The following is a 15,430-nucleotide window of genomic DNA, read 5'->3' as shown; positions in this document are numbered from 1 at the left end:
CTTGCTATAGGGTCAGCTAGCAATTCAGCTACCGCTGTCACTTGTCCCACTTCAGCCTCTTCCTGGGAATCGAATTCACGGTGAATCCGTTTGTAGCGTACAAGACTGCTACTTGTCCGTGTCGAGTCGCAGGTGACAGGCTAACCACGCCCACGTCTCACTAATCGATGCTCACAGCCTCGAACGTCGTCATGCCAGTGCCACAAAGTAACATCTCGGCCCTTCTAACCTGCAATGCTGTGGCGCACCACAGCGACTGCACTCTGCCAATATCCAAACAATCTAGAAGCGGCCAATGAAACGCGTCTAGGTCCGCGAAAACATCCAGGCCGTACTGTGCGCGCTCGATGCAATCTCCACGAAGATCGCTTTTAGCGGTGGCTGTGCTGCATCTCCCAAGCCCTTGGCTCCCAGCCTATGACGCAGCTGCGACAGCTTCACCGACCCTGTTCTTGCCCTGAATCACGCGTTCAGCTTCTCAAACACCTCCTATATAACTCACGCGCTGCGAGTACTTTTCAGCTACACCACAACAAGAACCTTTTACAAAAGAAGACGATTTGTCCATCTATCCAAACTTAAACCACTTCCTACCAACCAACAAACAACAAGCAAACATGGGTCTTCTGTGGACTAAACAATGGGGAGGCCGCCATGCCGGTAAGTAGCCTGCCTAAGAGCCGTCTGTTCCGGAGACTGCGCAGGCAAGTTGCTGACAGGATGTTAGGTGGTGGTGTTGTCGCTGACCGTCACGGCGTACGTCGCGCGCCCTTCCGCATCTCCTGCGGACGCTTCAGCTGCTTCCGCTAAACATCGACGACGATTCACGACTGTAAGCTTCGCTGGAATCAACACACCTCAGCGCGTCCTGACCTCTGCAGCTCTACATTCCATACTATAATGATTCTCTTGCGACGGCGTTGGTAGGGATTGAATGTGCACGGCGGCGAATGCATACTTCAGCGAGTAGTTTAGGCGACGCTATGAACATGCATCTGCGACGCAGTCGCATGCATCTACTATACCCTCAGTAGCCTAATACAACACATCTATTTCACTGCACTTCTGCTTTCGGAAAACAGTATTTCTCGCATGCCAACATTTACTCCATTGTCATGTACAGGTACACAGGCAACCAAGAGGTACAAAGATGCGAACGATCTGGAACATGACGTCACGCACCACATCCTTGTCCGTCTCCACTCCACATGCCCAATCCCCTCACGCGATGCGCCACACTGGTAAACTTCGCAGCGGGGTCAACCCGCCATGCATACATACATAGCTACACAGCAATAGCAACCAACCAAGAAACCAATGGGCGAATACCAAAACGGCGACAAGGTCAACACACGATACGCCACAATGCGGTCCATACTCATCATCAACCCAAACTCCACAGAGGCAATGACAGATGGGCTGAAACCACTTGTCGAGATGCTGGGTTTCAAGGATGTCATTCACCACCTTTTACCATAATAATCACATACGTGCAGCGGGAAAAAACTAATCAAGGTGTTAGGGGCAAAATAGACCGCACACACGTACTTCACCGCGCCTTCGGGGCCCAAGAGCATCAACAATGAAGACGACGCGCGAGAGAGCGTGCAGCACTGTCTCCCGGCGCTGCGACAGGAGTTGGAGAAACACGATGGGTTCTTGGTCGCGTGTTATAGTCAGCATCCGCTTGTGCCGCTCTTGAAAGAAGAGCCAGCTATCAAGGGCTCGAGGAAGCCCGTCACTGGTATCTTTGAAGCGAGTGTTGCTGCGAGTCTGCAGCTCATCCACCCAGAGGAGAAGTTTGGTGAGTGATTTATACATATATCTCTTTTCTTGGAAGGCAGAACGAAGAGTGGCAATGTGAGACGGATGATCTGACTTTGCATAATCGGGATTACAGGTATCGTCAGTACGGGCAAGGTCTGGGAAGAGATTTTGACCGATGCGACGATTGCTTTTCTCGGCACGGGTGCGGATGCGGGAAAGAGATTTGCAGGCGTTGAGACGACGGGACTTAATGCTACGGATTTGCATGATGCGCCTGCTGAGGAGGTCCGGAAACGCATGAAGGATGCTGTCAAGAGGTTGTTGAAGAAGGGCAGTGTGGGGGCGATTTGCCTGGGCTGTGCGGGGATGGCGGGAATGGATAAGATGGTTAGGGAGGCTTGTGTGGAGGAGTTGGGTGAGGAGAAGGGAGGGCAGGTTAGGATTGTTGATGGTGTTGTTGCAGGAGTCGCATGGCTGGAGGGAGCTGCAAGGTCTGGCTTCTAAAAATGCGCTTGTGTCTACAAAGATGCACATTTTCGATGGGGCTGGAATGGACGGTGAGCATGAGAAATCTTGGTTTGCAGGAACGATGGGATTGTCACGAGGATTCCAAGTTAGGCACAACCGTAGTTTTGGTGCTAACAGCAGAGAAACAAAGATGGAAGAATTCGTGCGAGATGCGTATTGTTACGAGATTAGTCAACGCGGTAACATTGCCAGATGCCAGGTTTCCCGGCCGAAAGCTCTCGTCACTGTGTATCTGAACGCCGCTGGGGTCTTCGATGTTTCTAATGTGGTGCCTTTGAGTGGCTAGTTGTATGTCTTCTTTACAACTATGACAAAGAAGTCTGACATCTACTCGAATAACTTGTGAGAGTAACCTAAACACTAGGAGTGCATAATTTATAACTAGGCAGCTAGTAGATATAGCATTTCCTGCTAACTGGAACGACTTTGTAGCTAAAATGATAGGTCCTCGTTACTCTAGCTGCATAGAGGTTCTCCCACCTTCCTACAGCGTCCTGGTCCTCCTGAATCCTCTCGGTACTCCTAATTCCAAGCTTGTTCTTTCGGATTTTGATATTTTCAGTGTTAGTTTTTTCAGTGTTGACTCTTCCAGCGTAGACTCTCCGATCATGATGTAAACAAAGAGAGGTTCAACGACTTGGGATAGGGACGCGAGGTACACCAGAGCTTCTGGGTCTACGCGCAAGAAAACGTCAAAGCGTTTTGTACTGCTTTCGTGAAAAGCACAGCCTCACATCCGAGGCTGTGCATGAGGCTGTATACCTAGCTTTTAAGCTTAGGGCCTAGGGTACATACAGACTACCAACGGTCTCAGAGGTTGATAGACCAAGTCTATGTATATTCCGCATCCATTGGTATAGTGCATGTATTGAGAGTTTCACCTCGTCCATTCTGAAACTCATTGTCTTTGGAAAGCATGCCTTGTATGCGTGCTACCAATAGTAAGGAATGGTTGGGGCGAATCAAACAGGATACTTGACGTAGGATTCGTGTCCGATCAGTGTGTCTTGTTTACCCAGATTTTCTGTCCATGAATACATGCCACGTTAAACCGGCCTCCACTTGACTGGAGGGGCGATGAGTGGCGCGCTGTATACCTAGGAAGCAGGGATGATATTACCCCACCTGCCTAAACCAGAGAAACACTGTCTTGTCAGCACACGCGCAGTGAGACAACAGTGTGAGTTCTTTTACAATAGGGAACTACGGAGTCTGTTATTGCTTTCACACGTCCGTGTTACAGTCTCGACGAAAATTTCTGGGCCTAGTCGTTAGATCATTTCGATTGGCTGCAAGACCAACCTTTCTCATCACAACGCTACCAGTAAGCTTGCTCCGTCATGAGATTTTCAAGTCTCCACAGGCCTCAGGCTAATTGTGATAGATATCATGGTATCCTTCGACCAGCGCATTGTCCTCCCTGCCGAAACTCAATCTATCATCAGCACGCTTACGTTCGTTTTCTTTCTACTTGCCGTCGCCTTTGCAATCCTCAGTGTAATGATATATCAGTTGACCATGGCTATTCGGGCGCAGAATGAGATGTTGGGAATGAGAAATCGTATTCAGGCGAGGAGGGTGGAAGGTAAAAAGGAGTAGAGCCAAAAATGACAAGGAATACAGTCCGTACTTGCACTGATGGAAACATAGTTCTTGTATCAATGCAAAGATAGAACGAAAGATACTTGCGATTTGTGGCATTGAAGCTTACAACACAGTCTGCCGAACCCCAACCCCAACCCTTCACAGCGGAAATACCAGCCCACCATTCATTCTTACACCTCAGTGTTTGCTAGTATACCAACACCACAGTCGACTGGCTAAGTTCACTCCCTTCTAGCTTCCATATCGTCTTTGGCATTTCTTCGAACCCAAGCATTATTGTTTCTTCTAACCTCTTTGGTCAAGGCGACCGCAGCCATAGTGACGATGATACAGGGTATTGAAAATACAAGAACAGCGACGGATACGGCAAGCATGAGTAGACCCATTCGGAGGTTGTGCAGCATGCCAACAAGAAACGAACACACCGTCATTATCCATGCACTAATTGAAACAACCCTTAGAGATCGACGCAATTTTGCGCGATGCATTGGGTCAAAGCGCTTCTGCAAACGAGTGGCGATCCGATGCTTGTTCACCCGATACCATGCCCAAGAAAGCAAGTAAATCAGCATAGCAAGGGTGCCGAAAATCGAAGTGACTCCAAAAAAATCGTACACAAGCAGGTGTAGCTCTGCAGCTCGCCTCTGCATGCTTAGGAATGTACCGGCGAGCGAGAGAGGCAGGAAGAACGCGGCACAGTATGTCAAAGCTGCCAAACTTGAAGCTTGTCGTTGCTGTGCAAATCGGTTGTATACTTCCAAGCGTTTGTCGGCCAATTCATCTTGTCGTCTGAATTCTGAGACTAGGAGTGAGCTTCCCATCTCTAGCAGATAAACACTTTGTTTGTATCTCGGATGAGACTCTTTCGTGATCAGCTCCAGAGTCTGGGGGTCTCTTAGATGGGTAACCAATCTGTGCATCTCTTCGGCCTTTCGTATCATCGATTTGGTGAGTTCGAAACTGGCAAGGCGATTACTGAGGCCGTTTGTGACAGGAACATGGGTGGCTATAGGTAGCGGTTCTTCGTCTAGCAGAATGAATTTCTCGAATATCGCAATATCAGTTTTCAGAAGTTCCAACATCAAGAAACTCGGGAAATCGATTGCATGACGTATAGGCTCGTTAAGCATTCCCAGGAGTCGACAGGCAAACCGTCGCTGCCATATTGAGGCTGGAATAGAATCCTCAATGTACCGACCTATCTTGCCATTGATATCGTACTCCTTTCGAAAATCGAACCAGACGGCCGTATAGTTGTTCTCGGCACCTCTGGCCATATGTACCTGACTGTATACGGCCAGCTGGTCCATGCGCGGTTTCGATTGCATTATAGCATATTCGGATAAGAGTACCTTGTGAACCTGGCCAGGCTGTATGGAAAGCCAACCGAGGAGGCACCGCGGATCATATGGCATGAGTAGTTCTTTGTCGGTGTCGGGTGTGTTGTCAATTTGAAAGTAGTTCCTGTCGTGATCCATTCTTTCAATATACCCTACCGAAGATTCGATCTGACGATAATGGAAAATGGATCTTGCATCTTCGGGTGAGGCGCAAAGGAAGATTTGCGCAGTTTCAGGCATCTGTGTCTGCAACGTAGCCGGCGGAATCCCTGACAATGGGAGGAACTTTGGAGGCTCAATTCCTCGCAAATCGAGCTGGATCATAAGACTGACGTTTCGAGGTAGGGCGGCCAAGTCATTCATGTGGGCTTGTCCAGCGGGAGATGGAGCCGTTGGGTGTACACCCTCTTCCAGCAGGTGAATCGGCCAAGGCCAGCAGCCGTCTTTCATGATTGCGGCGGTAGCGAGAGTATATGTCAATAACAAGACGGACGGCAGGTGCCAAAATTATAAACAGACAATGCGAACATGTGCTGTTGATATCGAGGACATTGCTGCAGGAAGGCTGAGCAGTCAAAGTGCCTTTGGTGTGGTAACGCTGTAGCATTTGTGGAGGCTGAGCACAAGGCTGAGGATGTCATGCTGCCAACACGTAAACAGTCTTATGATGCTCGGTGCCGGCAACAACCACCATCATGGCCAAAAAACTAGGATGAAGTGGCAAGATAGGAGCGCAGACAAGATCTAAGGAAGAAGAAAAGTCGCTTCGGAAAGACATCAGTATGGAAGTTTTTGGAAGCGGACTTGCTCGCTACTGCTCCTTCTTGACTTTCCAAGGGTGTCATGTCCAAAAGAGGAAGAGCGACAAGCAAGCCACATGCATCCTAACAGTAGCCTCACCAACAAGGCGCACTTGACCCGTCCATTGCCTATCATGCATTGCATTAAACACCTACCAATAATCATACATCTAAGAAGGGAACCCCACAACCGCATCAACGCCGTCGATCCCGACTACGACTCCTCGAGCGACTCCTCCGTCTACGCCTCTCCCTATCATCACGTCCCCTATCTCTACTCCTCTCCCTACTCCTTTCGCGACTCCTCTCTCTAGGCTTACGATCGCGATCTCGCTCCTTGTCCTCAGCATCAGCACCAGAAGTAGAAGCACCACCACCAGGTTGGTAGCAATCACTCTCCAATCTCCTACTGCCCCTATCCCTATCCCTATCCCTATCTCTCCCTCCATCCCAGCGATCATAGTCCCTCGCCCGATACCCACGTCCACCGCGATCCCGACTATCATCCCTCTTACGCGGAGGAGGGCGACTGTCATCGCGTTTGCGGTCACGCTCACGGTCCCGACTATCGTCACGTGGCTTCCTTGCACTACCGCCCGCGGCGCCCCCACCACCGGGCACATAACGATCGATATTCTCCGGACTCCTGGAGCGCGAGCGATTGCGGCGGCGCGCAGGTACAGGGCTCCTGGAGCGCTCCCGTCTTGCACCCCTCGAACGGGAACGTTCCCGGTCTCTCCGCCGCTCGTCGCGAGCCGGCGAGGGACTGCGTGTTCCGTAGCGTGATTTACGACGTGAGGTGTGGGTTTCGCGTGAGCGGCTCCGACTGTCGCGACGCGAGACTTTGTCGTCTCGGTCGTCGCGGCGGGACGGACGGTAGGAGTGTCTGTCGTCGTCGCGGCGGGAACGGCGGTCGTCTTCGTAGCGGGAAGAACGTCGGTCTCTGTCGAGGCGGCTGCCGCGCGAGTGTGAGCGTGTTCTGCTGCGCTTTCTGGTGCTGCGTGCGATGCTGCGGGATCTTGAACGACCTCGCTTCGAGGGCAGCTCGGGCGGTTTGTCCCATCTGGCCTTGGCTGATTCCGCTGCTGATGGCGCGTCTGTCATGGTGACATCTTCGCCCTTGGCTGGCGTACCTGGAGCAGGAGATTTGGCGTCTTTGCTTGGTGACCGTTGCGAGGGTGAGGCGGGTTTGCTGTCGAGCCTGGCCAGTCGAGGATCACGAGGAACAATCGACTTGGGAGGCTGCGCCTTCCGCATAGGAGGTTCGAGAGATTCGGACCGCTCAAGGACAGGTCGCTGTCGTGATTTCTTCATTTGCTCGCTCTCCTGTAGTAGAAGTTGCAATGCCAAGTCGTCGTCCACCTTGATGTCTTTGATGTTTTCAGGCTTGATAGATGAACGGCGTTCGGGTGATCTGCTTCTTGTCCTGCTCCTTCGCCTGCTCCTGTCTCGTCCACGACGATCCCTGTCGCGCTCGGGAGTCCTGCTACGGCCACGGCCTCCACGATGGCGCCCACCTCGATCTCGGTCAAGCTCCTCTTGTATGCGACGCTCTCGCTCGGCGTCTTCTTCGCGGATCTTCTTGAGACGGGCTTCTCGGCTCTTCTCGTGTTCCTCTCGCTCCTTTTTGAGGCGCAGGCGCTCTTCTTCTCTCTCTTTGTCAATCCTCTCTCGGTCTTTGCGACGGCGCTCCTCGTCTTCCTTGTCGCGCTCTTCCCGCTCCTTGCGTCTCCGCTCCTTCTCCGCTTGTCGTTCTCTCTCACGGGCTTCGTCTTCTTCCTTCTCGCGGCGCTTGCGTTCTTCCCTCTTTGCCTTCTCCTCGCGCTCTCTCTCGCGCTCTGCCTCCAGCTCCTTCTCCCGCTTGGCCTCTCGCTTCTCTCTGCGAGCTTCTGCCTCTTGAGCCCACTCTTCTTCGCTCTTGCTACCTCGCTGTTCCTCCTCGGCAGCTGCTTCGGCACCAATCTCCTGAATGCGGTACTCGCGCATTTTTGGCACCCCATGCTCGTCGATCAATTTATCCAACAAAGTGTTGACTGTGTTCATAATGTTGCCATAGATGTCGCTACGCTCACCAGCGCCTTCTATAAGCGTGGTTGCCATTCGGGGATCTTTGGACAGTAGAGAGGGATTGCGGTCAGTTTCGCGATCGACGAGCTCCTTGAGCGCGGCTTGCAGTTCATCTTTAGCAGGCTAGAGCGTGATTGTCAGCCTGCGGTGTTACGATGATAAATATCTTGCCACTCACCCCTGACACGTATTGCTTCATCAGGTCTCTGCGTATATCGTCGTATGCGCCCTTCTTGCGAAACATGTGCACGAGGCTGTCGATAGCTGATCGTTTCGCCTGCGAAAGTGGGAGCTCCGAGGGCCTCAATTTCTTGCGCATAGTCGCAGCGCCATCGCTCTCTGGTGCGCGCTTGCGGCTGACTTCCGCCATGGATGATTAGTCGTGGTTGCGATCAGCCGTTTTGGTGTCGTTTGTGTCGCGGCCAGGCGCAGGATGTCGGGGGTGGGAGAGGCTGACAAGCAGCGAATGACGTAGAGGCGCCAGGCTGCTGCCCCAGCCGAAAATGGTTACAAGGAACGAATGGTAGGACGAGAAGTGAAAAAGTGAGAGGCAATATCAGGAGAGTCGCGAAATCGGCATTGTTGCGGAGGTGAGGTCGGCGGACGTTACTTCCGCATCCGCGTGGGTGGTTCGTTCTTGGCATTTCCGAGCTTGACAATGGAGCATCGCAAGCCATAATCCCAGTACAGCGGTGACAACGCGCCTCCACGACATCCGTCCCAATTGCTGCTGCTGCACGCGACGAATTTCTCATACCAACACAACTATCACCATCACCCCAATTCACCATGGTCCACAAGGTCCTCTTCTGGAGCGGGCTCGGTACGTCCCAACAGCCTGCGCGTGCCCACCAAGGACTCTGCTGACGACCTTCACCAGGTGTTGCCGCGAGGCTATGGCAGCTGGGCATTGAGATGCGCCCCCTCTTCAACAAGGAGTCCCTCTGGGTCTACCCCATCTACGCCGGCGCTGGTGGCAGCTTCGGCTACTGGCTCACTGGTGTTGAGCAACGGCAATTCCGACTCCTGGCCGACCGACGAGACGCCCTACTCGAGAAGAGACAGCGAAGGAAGGAGCGTGAGGAGGCTACCGGTACCTCCTAAGGTGCTGTCACCTGCAATGGCATGACGCGGGTGTGTGAGGGGTAGATGAAGCTGGGAGCTGGCAGCGGTATACACGTCTAGAGCGTCATCGCAATCATGCCGGGACCTGAGATATCATACGCTGCATTCAGTCTTCATGATGGGCTAAGTTTGGCGGTGCCATATCCGTGGGGGCTGCATCTGCGCTGAGAGCAGCTTTCTACCAAATCTTGGCTGGTGACTCGATTTGTACATATCCCATTTGAAAATCAACCACAAATGCAAAAACATAATCGCTCAGCCAATGTCAAAACGTGCCTTGAATGCGAGATATTGCCTAGTCGAGTAACGCGCTACACTACCCTAACGAATTAGTGCATGACTCTTGCCTCTGCTATTCTGAGCTTGTGAAAGAACATCCATGTTAACGAACACTCTGTCAACATCAATATGACTTGATAAGACCGCCCCCAAGACCCATGTGGTCAAAACTTGCTCCACGTATCTTGTCATGTCTACCGAGAACTTCCTTTGGCCTCATGGCCACAACTCAACCCCGGTCTCTTTAACGACGAACGGCACCCTCAGAACCAAAGGCATTGTTGTTTTCTCCGGCGGCAGCGCAGCCAACAATCTAGTCGATGTGTTCAAGAAAGTAAGAGAAGACAAAAGGTGCCCGCTGAGCTACGTCATTCCTATCAGTGATAACGGCGGAAGCTCGTCTGAGCTGATACGCGTTTTCGGAGGGCCAGGTACGCAACGTTTGGTGTAAAGGTAGCACAACACTAACAGTGGCAGGTATCGGTGATGTAAGGAGTACGCGCATACCGAATAAAGTTTGACGATCTATACTAATCCGCCTAGGTCGTCTCGTCCGTCTAATCCCGGATGACCCCGATCATGATGATAGCGAGAAAGCAGCCATCAAGACCTTCTTCAACCATAGATTACCCAAAGAACGTTCCTCGGCAAGAGAAGAGTGGTTGCAGATTGTAGAGGCTGAACATGCACTCTGGACGAATATTTCAACCGCGAAGAAAGAGCTAGTACGGTCGATACTGAACGTTGTCGCATACGAAATCGTCAAGCGTCGTCGACCTTCATCAAATTTTGACTTTTCAGGTGCAAGCATCGGTAATCTATTTCTCACTGGGTATGTACAGTCGCTCATTTGAAGCTTTGTGTGTTCTTCCATTCATACACTGTCTCGCAATCCCATACTGTGTTTCTCGCTCTGGCTATCGCAGACTCCCCTCTACCTTCTTATTATCATTGAAACCGTCGAAGATTAACGTTTCTAGCGCTCGCCTGTTCACCGGCTCCTTCGAATCTGCCATCTATCTCCTCTCGAGCATATGTTCCGTTCCCAGCCACACTTCCGTTCTCCCCGCAATAAACACCAATTTCACCCACCACATCTCCGTGAGCCTCGCAAACGGCGACACCATCACCGGCCAAAACTCCATCTCCCACCCCTCCATCTCAACCGCCCTAGTGCCCGGCTCAGACGCCCCAGCCATTGACGAAACAGAACAGCACGATCGAATCGAAGACGCCAATCTCCCCGGCTCCCTCCCCACCCTCCGGAAACAATACATTACCTTTTCCAAAGCCGACGAAGAGGAGCTACCAGCAAGAATAGAAAGGCTATGGTACATCAACCCCTACGGTCAGGAAATCCGGCTCTCGGCCAATCCAACGGTGCTGAGTGCGCTGAATGATGCTCAGGCTGTTATATACAGCATCGGCTCGCTATACACGTCCATCATTCCTTCTTTGGTACTCAAAGGGATTGGGGAGGCTGTTGGTAACCCAGCTATCCGCTATAAGATCTTGATTCTAAACTCGACAATCGATCGCGAGACGGGGCCGTCGTCCGACCCATACTCCGCGCTTGATTTTATAGCCGCCATCGCAAAGGCATGTGAAGAGTCGAAGAATGTGTTTGGTCCTCTGGATAAGAGTCAGTATAAGAAGTACGTGACACACATCATCCATCTACAGGGGCCGGGGACTCCGGCGGTGGACCGAGATGAGCTTAAGAGTATTGGCATCGAGCCGATAAGGGTGTATGGGAAGAAACACGAAGGGGAGAATTTTGTGAGGTATGATGGGACGGCTTTGGTGCAGGCGCTAGAGGTTACGATGGGGAAGAGGGATCCGAGGATGCCTAGTCGACGGAACACTCTGGAGGGGCCGGCGAGATGATACTTGGACGGTGAAGTCAGGCCGATATCTCTTTTCTTACTGTAAAGCGATGAACAGCTTGTGGGTAGACAGCGGCTTTTGTCCATTGCCTCGAAGTTTATATACGTATGCCTTGCTATAAGCGATACTAATTATACGCCTTACCTCGATTAGTTAGCGGATAAATGCTCGTGCATCTAGCCCCTGTTGCAGCCTGCAAATGTGGACTTTCTCTATACAAACCTCAGGCACCAGCAGCCCACAGATGGCATGACTCTTCTCACGATTCTCATAAAGATCCAGTGTGCGCGATGTATATAATTGGCCTTGTTACTTCTCGCCGCTTCCTTGCATGCTCACAATCAATTCTACATCACCCACAATGTCTCTTCCGAATCTCACCTCAGGCGAAGATACCGCCGTAATGAATACCAGCGCATTCGAACGCCTCTACTGGCCCATCCTAGACAAAGAAGGCATATCAAACATTCGCGTCGCCAACAAAGAGAACGATACATCTCCAAGTTCCAGAGCCTCTTTTACCAACCACCCCGTCGCCCTCGAACCAGCAACCGTTACAAACGCTTCTAAAATCTTCATAACAGCAGAATGTCTCGCTTGTAAAGAGGGCGAATGGAACGACGGTTTCGAAGGACAGCCAGAAGGTGTAGAGAGGCTAGAAGACTCGTGGGAGTATTTCGTCATCGAAACCGCTGACGGTAGCCCTGTACTCGTCCGCGATGTGGTCGCTCAAGTCCATGCATGGGCTGCCAATCCTTTCATTGGGGATAAGATCCGCGAAGGCATGGTTTGGATGTACAACGCCTCGTTTCAGCGCGGTGAAGATGGATGGTGCTCAATAGGTGTTGGCTGTGAAGACGATGTAGATGAGGTGCCAGAAGGTACTAAGATATTCTTTGAACACTTTTTCGAACATGGCCCTGATCAGGATACTGGCGTACCCGTTGTCTCTATAGAGTTTTGGGTGGAAGGGTGGATGGGAAATAGCGCGGAATACTTTTGGAAATCGCGCGGTGACCCAGAGCTTCAGTATGGGTTGTAGGTATCTCATTTCAGTTAGTTGTGTTGGTGCCTTAGGGCCTTTGCTGAACGTGGTTTGCCAAGCAGGCACCATTGGCACGATCCGCAAGGCATGGTTTGCGCTTACCCTAATGGGGACCGTTGTCTCGCATGTATATATCGTCCAGTGCATCGCGCTTCCGAATCACTAGCAGCAGTCCTTTAGCTTTCCAAATGGAAACAATTATCGCATGCGTTGAGTCGGTGCTCACTTATCTTGTTGGGCCGCCGCCACAGCGCCCGGTTACCCAGTACACGATGCCGCCAAACAACGTCTACGGAGTACCGACACCAAGTGAAGCAAGCACAGCGCCGGATGATACAGAGACCTGGTACTGTGACTTTTGGGAGAAAGCTTGCGCCGTTCCGCACAAGGACGGAAACAATATCATCATCTACGAACCGAAAGAGACAGGTATACCCGATTCAAGGGCCAGACCAGAATGGGCGAGCAAACGGTTGCGAAAGACTTATGAGCTTCTCGGAGAAGGTCATCCAAGGATAGTGCGGTGGGTGCCGCGTAGACCCAGTGTGGTGTTATCGCTGATGTAACGATAGGTGTATCAGCCTTTTAGATAGCGATGCCGGTAATGGGGTGATTGTTGAGAGACTCAATCCAGGGCCACACTGGGGTGATCTTCCCGTCATGACTACACCTGTACAAGAGACGCCTTCCAGAGAGGATAAGATCATGCTGGCCTTGTACTATCGTTGGGCCTTGCAAGCACTGTCTGCCCTCAGCTTTTTCCACTCTCGCTCTGTGTATCTGACATTCTTCTCGTCTAGAAATGTATGGCTACGATCCGACTTTTCGCTTGCTATTACAGGTTTCATCAGCGTCGAAGGACCCGAGCTCGATGCCGATGCGCTGAGAGACGCTTGGAAGCAGTCGAAGCGAGATGAGAGACAGGAGCGAGATTATCAGGCATTCGTTGCTGGTAGAACACAAGAGCCAGAGCCCTCTGATGAAGAGAGTAATGAAGATAGCGAAGAGATTCCAGAGGGGTTCTCCGAATCTTGGAGTGAAGGAGAATGGGCGGGGGATGGCAACGCTTTGTTCTACGATGATTATTTCAACATCAAGTATCCTCGAGAAGGTGGATATCATCGCAAACCTTTGTGAGTAACTGCCAATTTGGTCCAGTCGTACTTGGAATGCAACGTTTCGCTGACCATCGTATTGTGATAAGGTTTTACTGGGCTAGCTTTGTCTGGGAGCTCATGACTAACGGTCTCACAGCCGAAGCGCCTTGGAAACGGGACATAGACTGGAGTCCGTTCTCCTCACCTGGAGGGCGCCCGACGGAAGAAGCGGCAGATTGGCGCGACCAGCTCCAAGTATTAGAACAGGCTAGGCTTGGAAGTGTGTTGCTCAAAGCCTGGAAGGGCGAATACGAAAGTGCGGAGCAAGCTGCCGAAGATATCAGAAAGATCGCCGAAGAAGTAGGCATCAATGTCGTCAGCAGTACTGTGGAGGTAGGCGACGATTGGATGAAGCTGTTCAAGGATGAAGTTGATATTGGCGAGCCTTGGGAGAATATTTTCGAGCTGGATGAAGCGCAAAAGAAATGGGGAACTCGGACGCTCAGATTCAAACGGAAAACTACACATGTAAACTTGCCTGCGATAGAGCAGAGTGTTTTAGCAGGGCCATAGCTCACTCAGATGTGTTGATACGCACCAATTGGTACGCCATCTGGGCGGCGAGTATCAGTCTTTGATGATCACATTTTTGATCGAGAATTATCCGTGTCTTTAGCCTTGTAATGCCTCATTGCTGTGTTGCGCATGGATTTAATCAAAGGAAATAGCTGATGGTGAGCCGAAAGCCAACCATGTGCCGATGATGTGCACATGAGGCTCACGAAGGTCGTTGCGCAACATTCGATGACACGTCTGCCCGTTCAATGCATGTCGCAGTAGTAATCAGCTCGTCCAAAAACTTGTTCCGAGTCATCGAGACACCCTCTCAGTGTTTCCTTATCGGGCTATCCAATGTTAATCGCAAAATTGGCCACTGCCTGGCATCGTGTGTCCGAAAGTGTAGATAAAATCGCCTAGTAATGTAACGCCATCATGACTCCTGCCGCTGCCTGATAGATGCGCGAGCTTGGTTGCTGGAGGATCAATCTAGCGGTCAAGAGAACGCTAAAAGCCAGTGGAAGGCTGCATCGCGAAGCGTGGGTAGGCAAACCGTCGTGTTCGGCCGTGTCTCAGGCATGCAAGTACCCGCGGATCGTGCCAACGAGATTGCAACCCCAAGAAGTGCCGTGTGGTCCAGATCCTGATTTTTACGTGCCGATCACGATATTTCTGCTCGATTTCGATGCTAAGTATTGTTTATCAGTCCATCCTTCCAGTCTTGAAATGGCGGTATGTTACATCCTAATTGGACTTGCACTACACGGGGCATTGGCATTCTCGGTAGAGAAGCACCCGGGTGATTGAAGGCTTGAATTGATGCCTTGACGTTGGTAATCAGAATCCTGAGGCGACTGGCACGAGCCGATGAGCCCGGGCCGAGACTGATCCTGAGATAGTTCTGATAACAATGCATACGCCAGCATACGCATGTGTCCGGTGAGTGGATATTAGCAAGGGAGAAAGAAATGTATAATTGACGCGGCTCCTTGCAGGCGTTGTAGTCATTCTCGCCTATTGGAGATGATTCTGTAATTCGGTTGTGGTATTTCAACCCAGACATGCATAAGGCTGGCTGTCGCAGATGTCATTCAGCGGCCAATATGCGTGTCATACAGCGTGCATCCGGTGTCTGTCGATAGGGTCTCCGGATTTGATATTGTCCGCGAGCTTCCGGCAAGAAGGCTATTGGTTGGGTAGGAAGCTGAAGATTGGAGGGCGTGACGAGGTGCATGGAGGGGCGTCAAACTCTAGTTGAAGGAGCGACAGCAATCCAATGTGCAGTAGTAGATCGACGCTGCGCGAACTTATGCTGAGCCGCGCTGCAGAACG

At 51.5% G+C, this 15,430-nt stretch overlaps 5 protein-coding genes across 5 annotated transcripts; 4 read left to right on the top strand and 1 right to left on the bottom strand.

Annotated features, from left to right (window-relative positions):
- Positions 1-654: 654 nt before the first annotated feature.
- Positions 655-2,271, top strand: J4E82_009675 (uncharacterized protein; the record flags this gene model as incomplete). Its single annotated transcript, XM_051735898.1, has 4 exons — positions 655-660; positions 1,300-1,455; positions 1,534-1,804; positions 1,901-2,271. The coding sequence occupies 4 exons, from the start codon at positions 655-657 to the stop codon at positions 2,269-2,271; spliced, it is 804 nt and encodes a 267-aa protein (XP_051584346.1).
- Positions 2,272-6,235: 3,964 nt separating this feature from the next.
- Positions 6,236-8,477, bottom strand: J4E82_009674 (uncharacterized protein; the record flags this gene model as incomplete). The annotated part of the gene is made up of 2 exons (XM_051735897.1): positions 6,236-8,230; positions 8,286-8,477. 2 exons carry the CDS (start codon positions 8,475-8,477, stop codon positions 6,236-6,238), a joined length of 2,187 nt encoding a protein of 728 aa, XP_051584345.1.
- A 419-nt stretch (positions 8,478-8,896) lies between these two features.
- On the top strand, positions 8,897-9,211 carry J4E82_009673 (uncharacterized protein; the record flags this gene model as incomplete). Its single annotated transcript, XM_051735896.1, has 2 exons — positions 8,897-8,930; positions 8,988-9,211. 2 exons carry the CDS (start codon positions 8,897-8,899, stop codon positions 9,209-9,211), a joined length of 258 nt encoding a protein of 85 aa, XP_051584344.1.
- Positions 9,212-9,701: 490 nt separating this feature from the next.
- On the top strand, positions 9,702-11,398 carry J4E82_009672 (uncharacterized protein; the record flags this gene model as incomplete). Its single annotated transcript, XM_051735895.1, has 4 exons — positions 9,702-9,942; positions 9,989-10,006; positions 10,055-10,343; positions 10,492-11,398. The coding sequence occupies 4 exons, from the start codon at positions 9,702-9,704 to the stop codon at positions 11,396-11,398; spliced, it is 1,455 nt and encodes a 484-aa protein (XP_051584343.1).
- Positions 11,399-11,759: 361 nt separating this feature from the next.
- Positions 11,760-14,113, top strand: J4E82_009671 (uncharacterized protein; the record flags this gene model as incomplete). Its single annotated transcript, XM_051735894.1, has 4 exons — positions 11,760-12,370; positions 12,586-12,872; positions 13,033-13,576; positions 13,648-14,113. 4 exons carry the CDS (start codon positions 11,760-11,762, stop codon positions 14,111-14,113), a joined length of 1,908 nt encoding a protein of 635 aa, XP_051584342.1.
- Positions 14,114-15,430: the final 1,317 nt, after the last annotated feature.

Source organism: Alternaria postmessia (genome assembly GCF_024291825.1).
Source record: "Alternaria postmessia strain BMP 2775 chromosome Unknown scaffold_97, whole genome shotgun sequence".
NCBI lineage: Eukaryota > Fungi > Ascomycota > Dothideomycetes > Pleosporales > Pleosporaceae > Alternaria > Alternaria postmessia.
The sequence above is the reverse complement of the archived record's forward strand: the minus strand, read 5'-3'. Positions and strand labels throughout refer to the sequence as shown.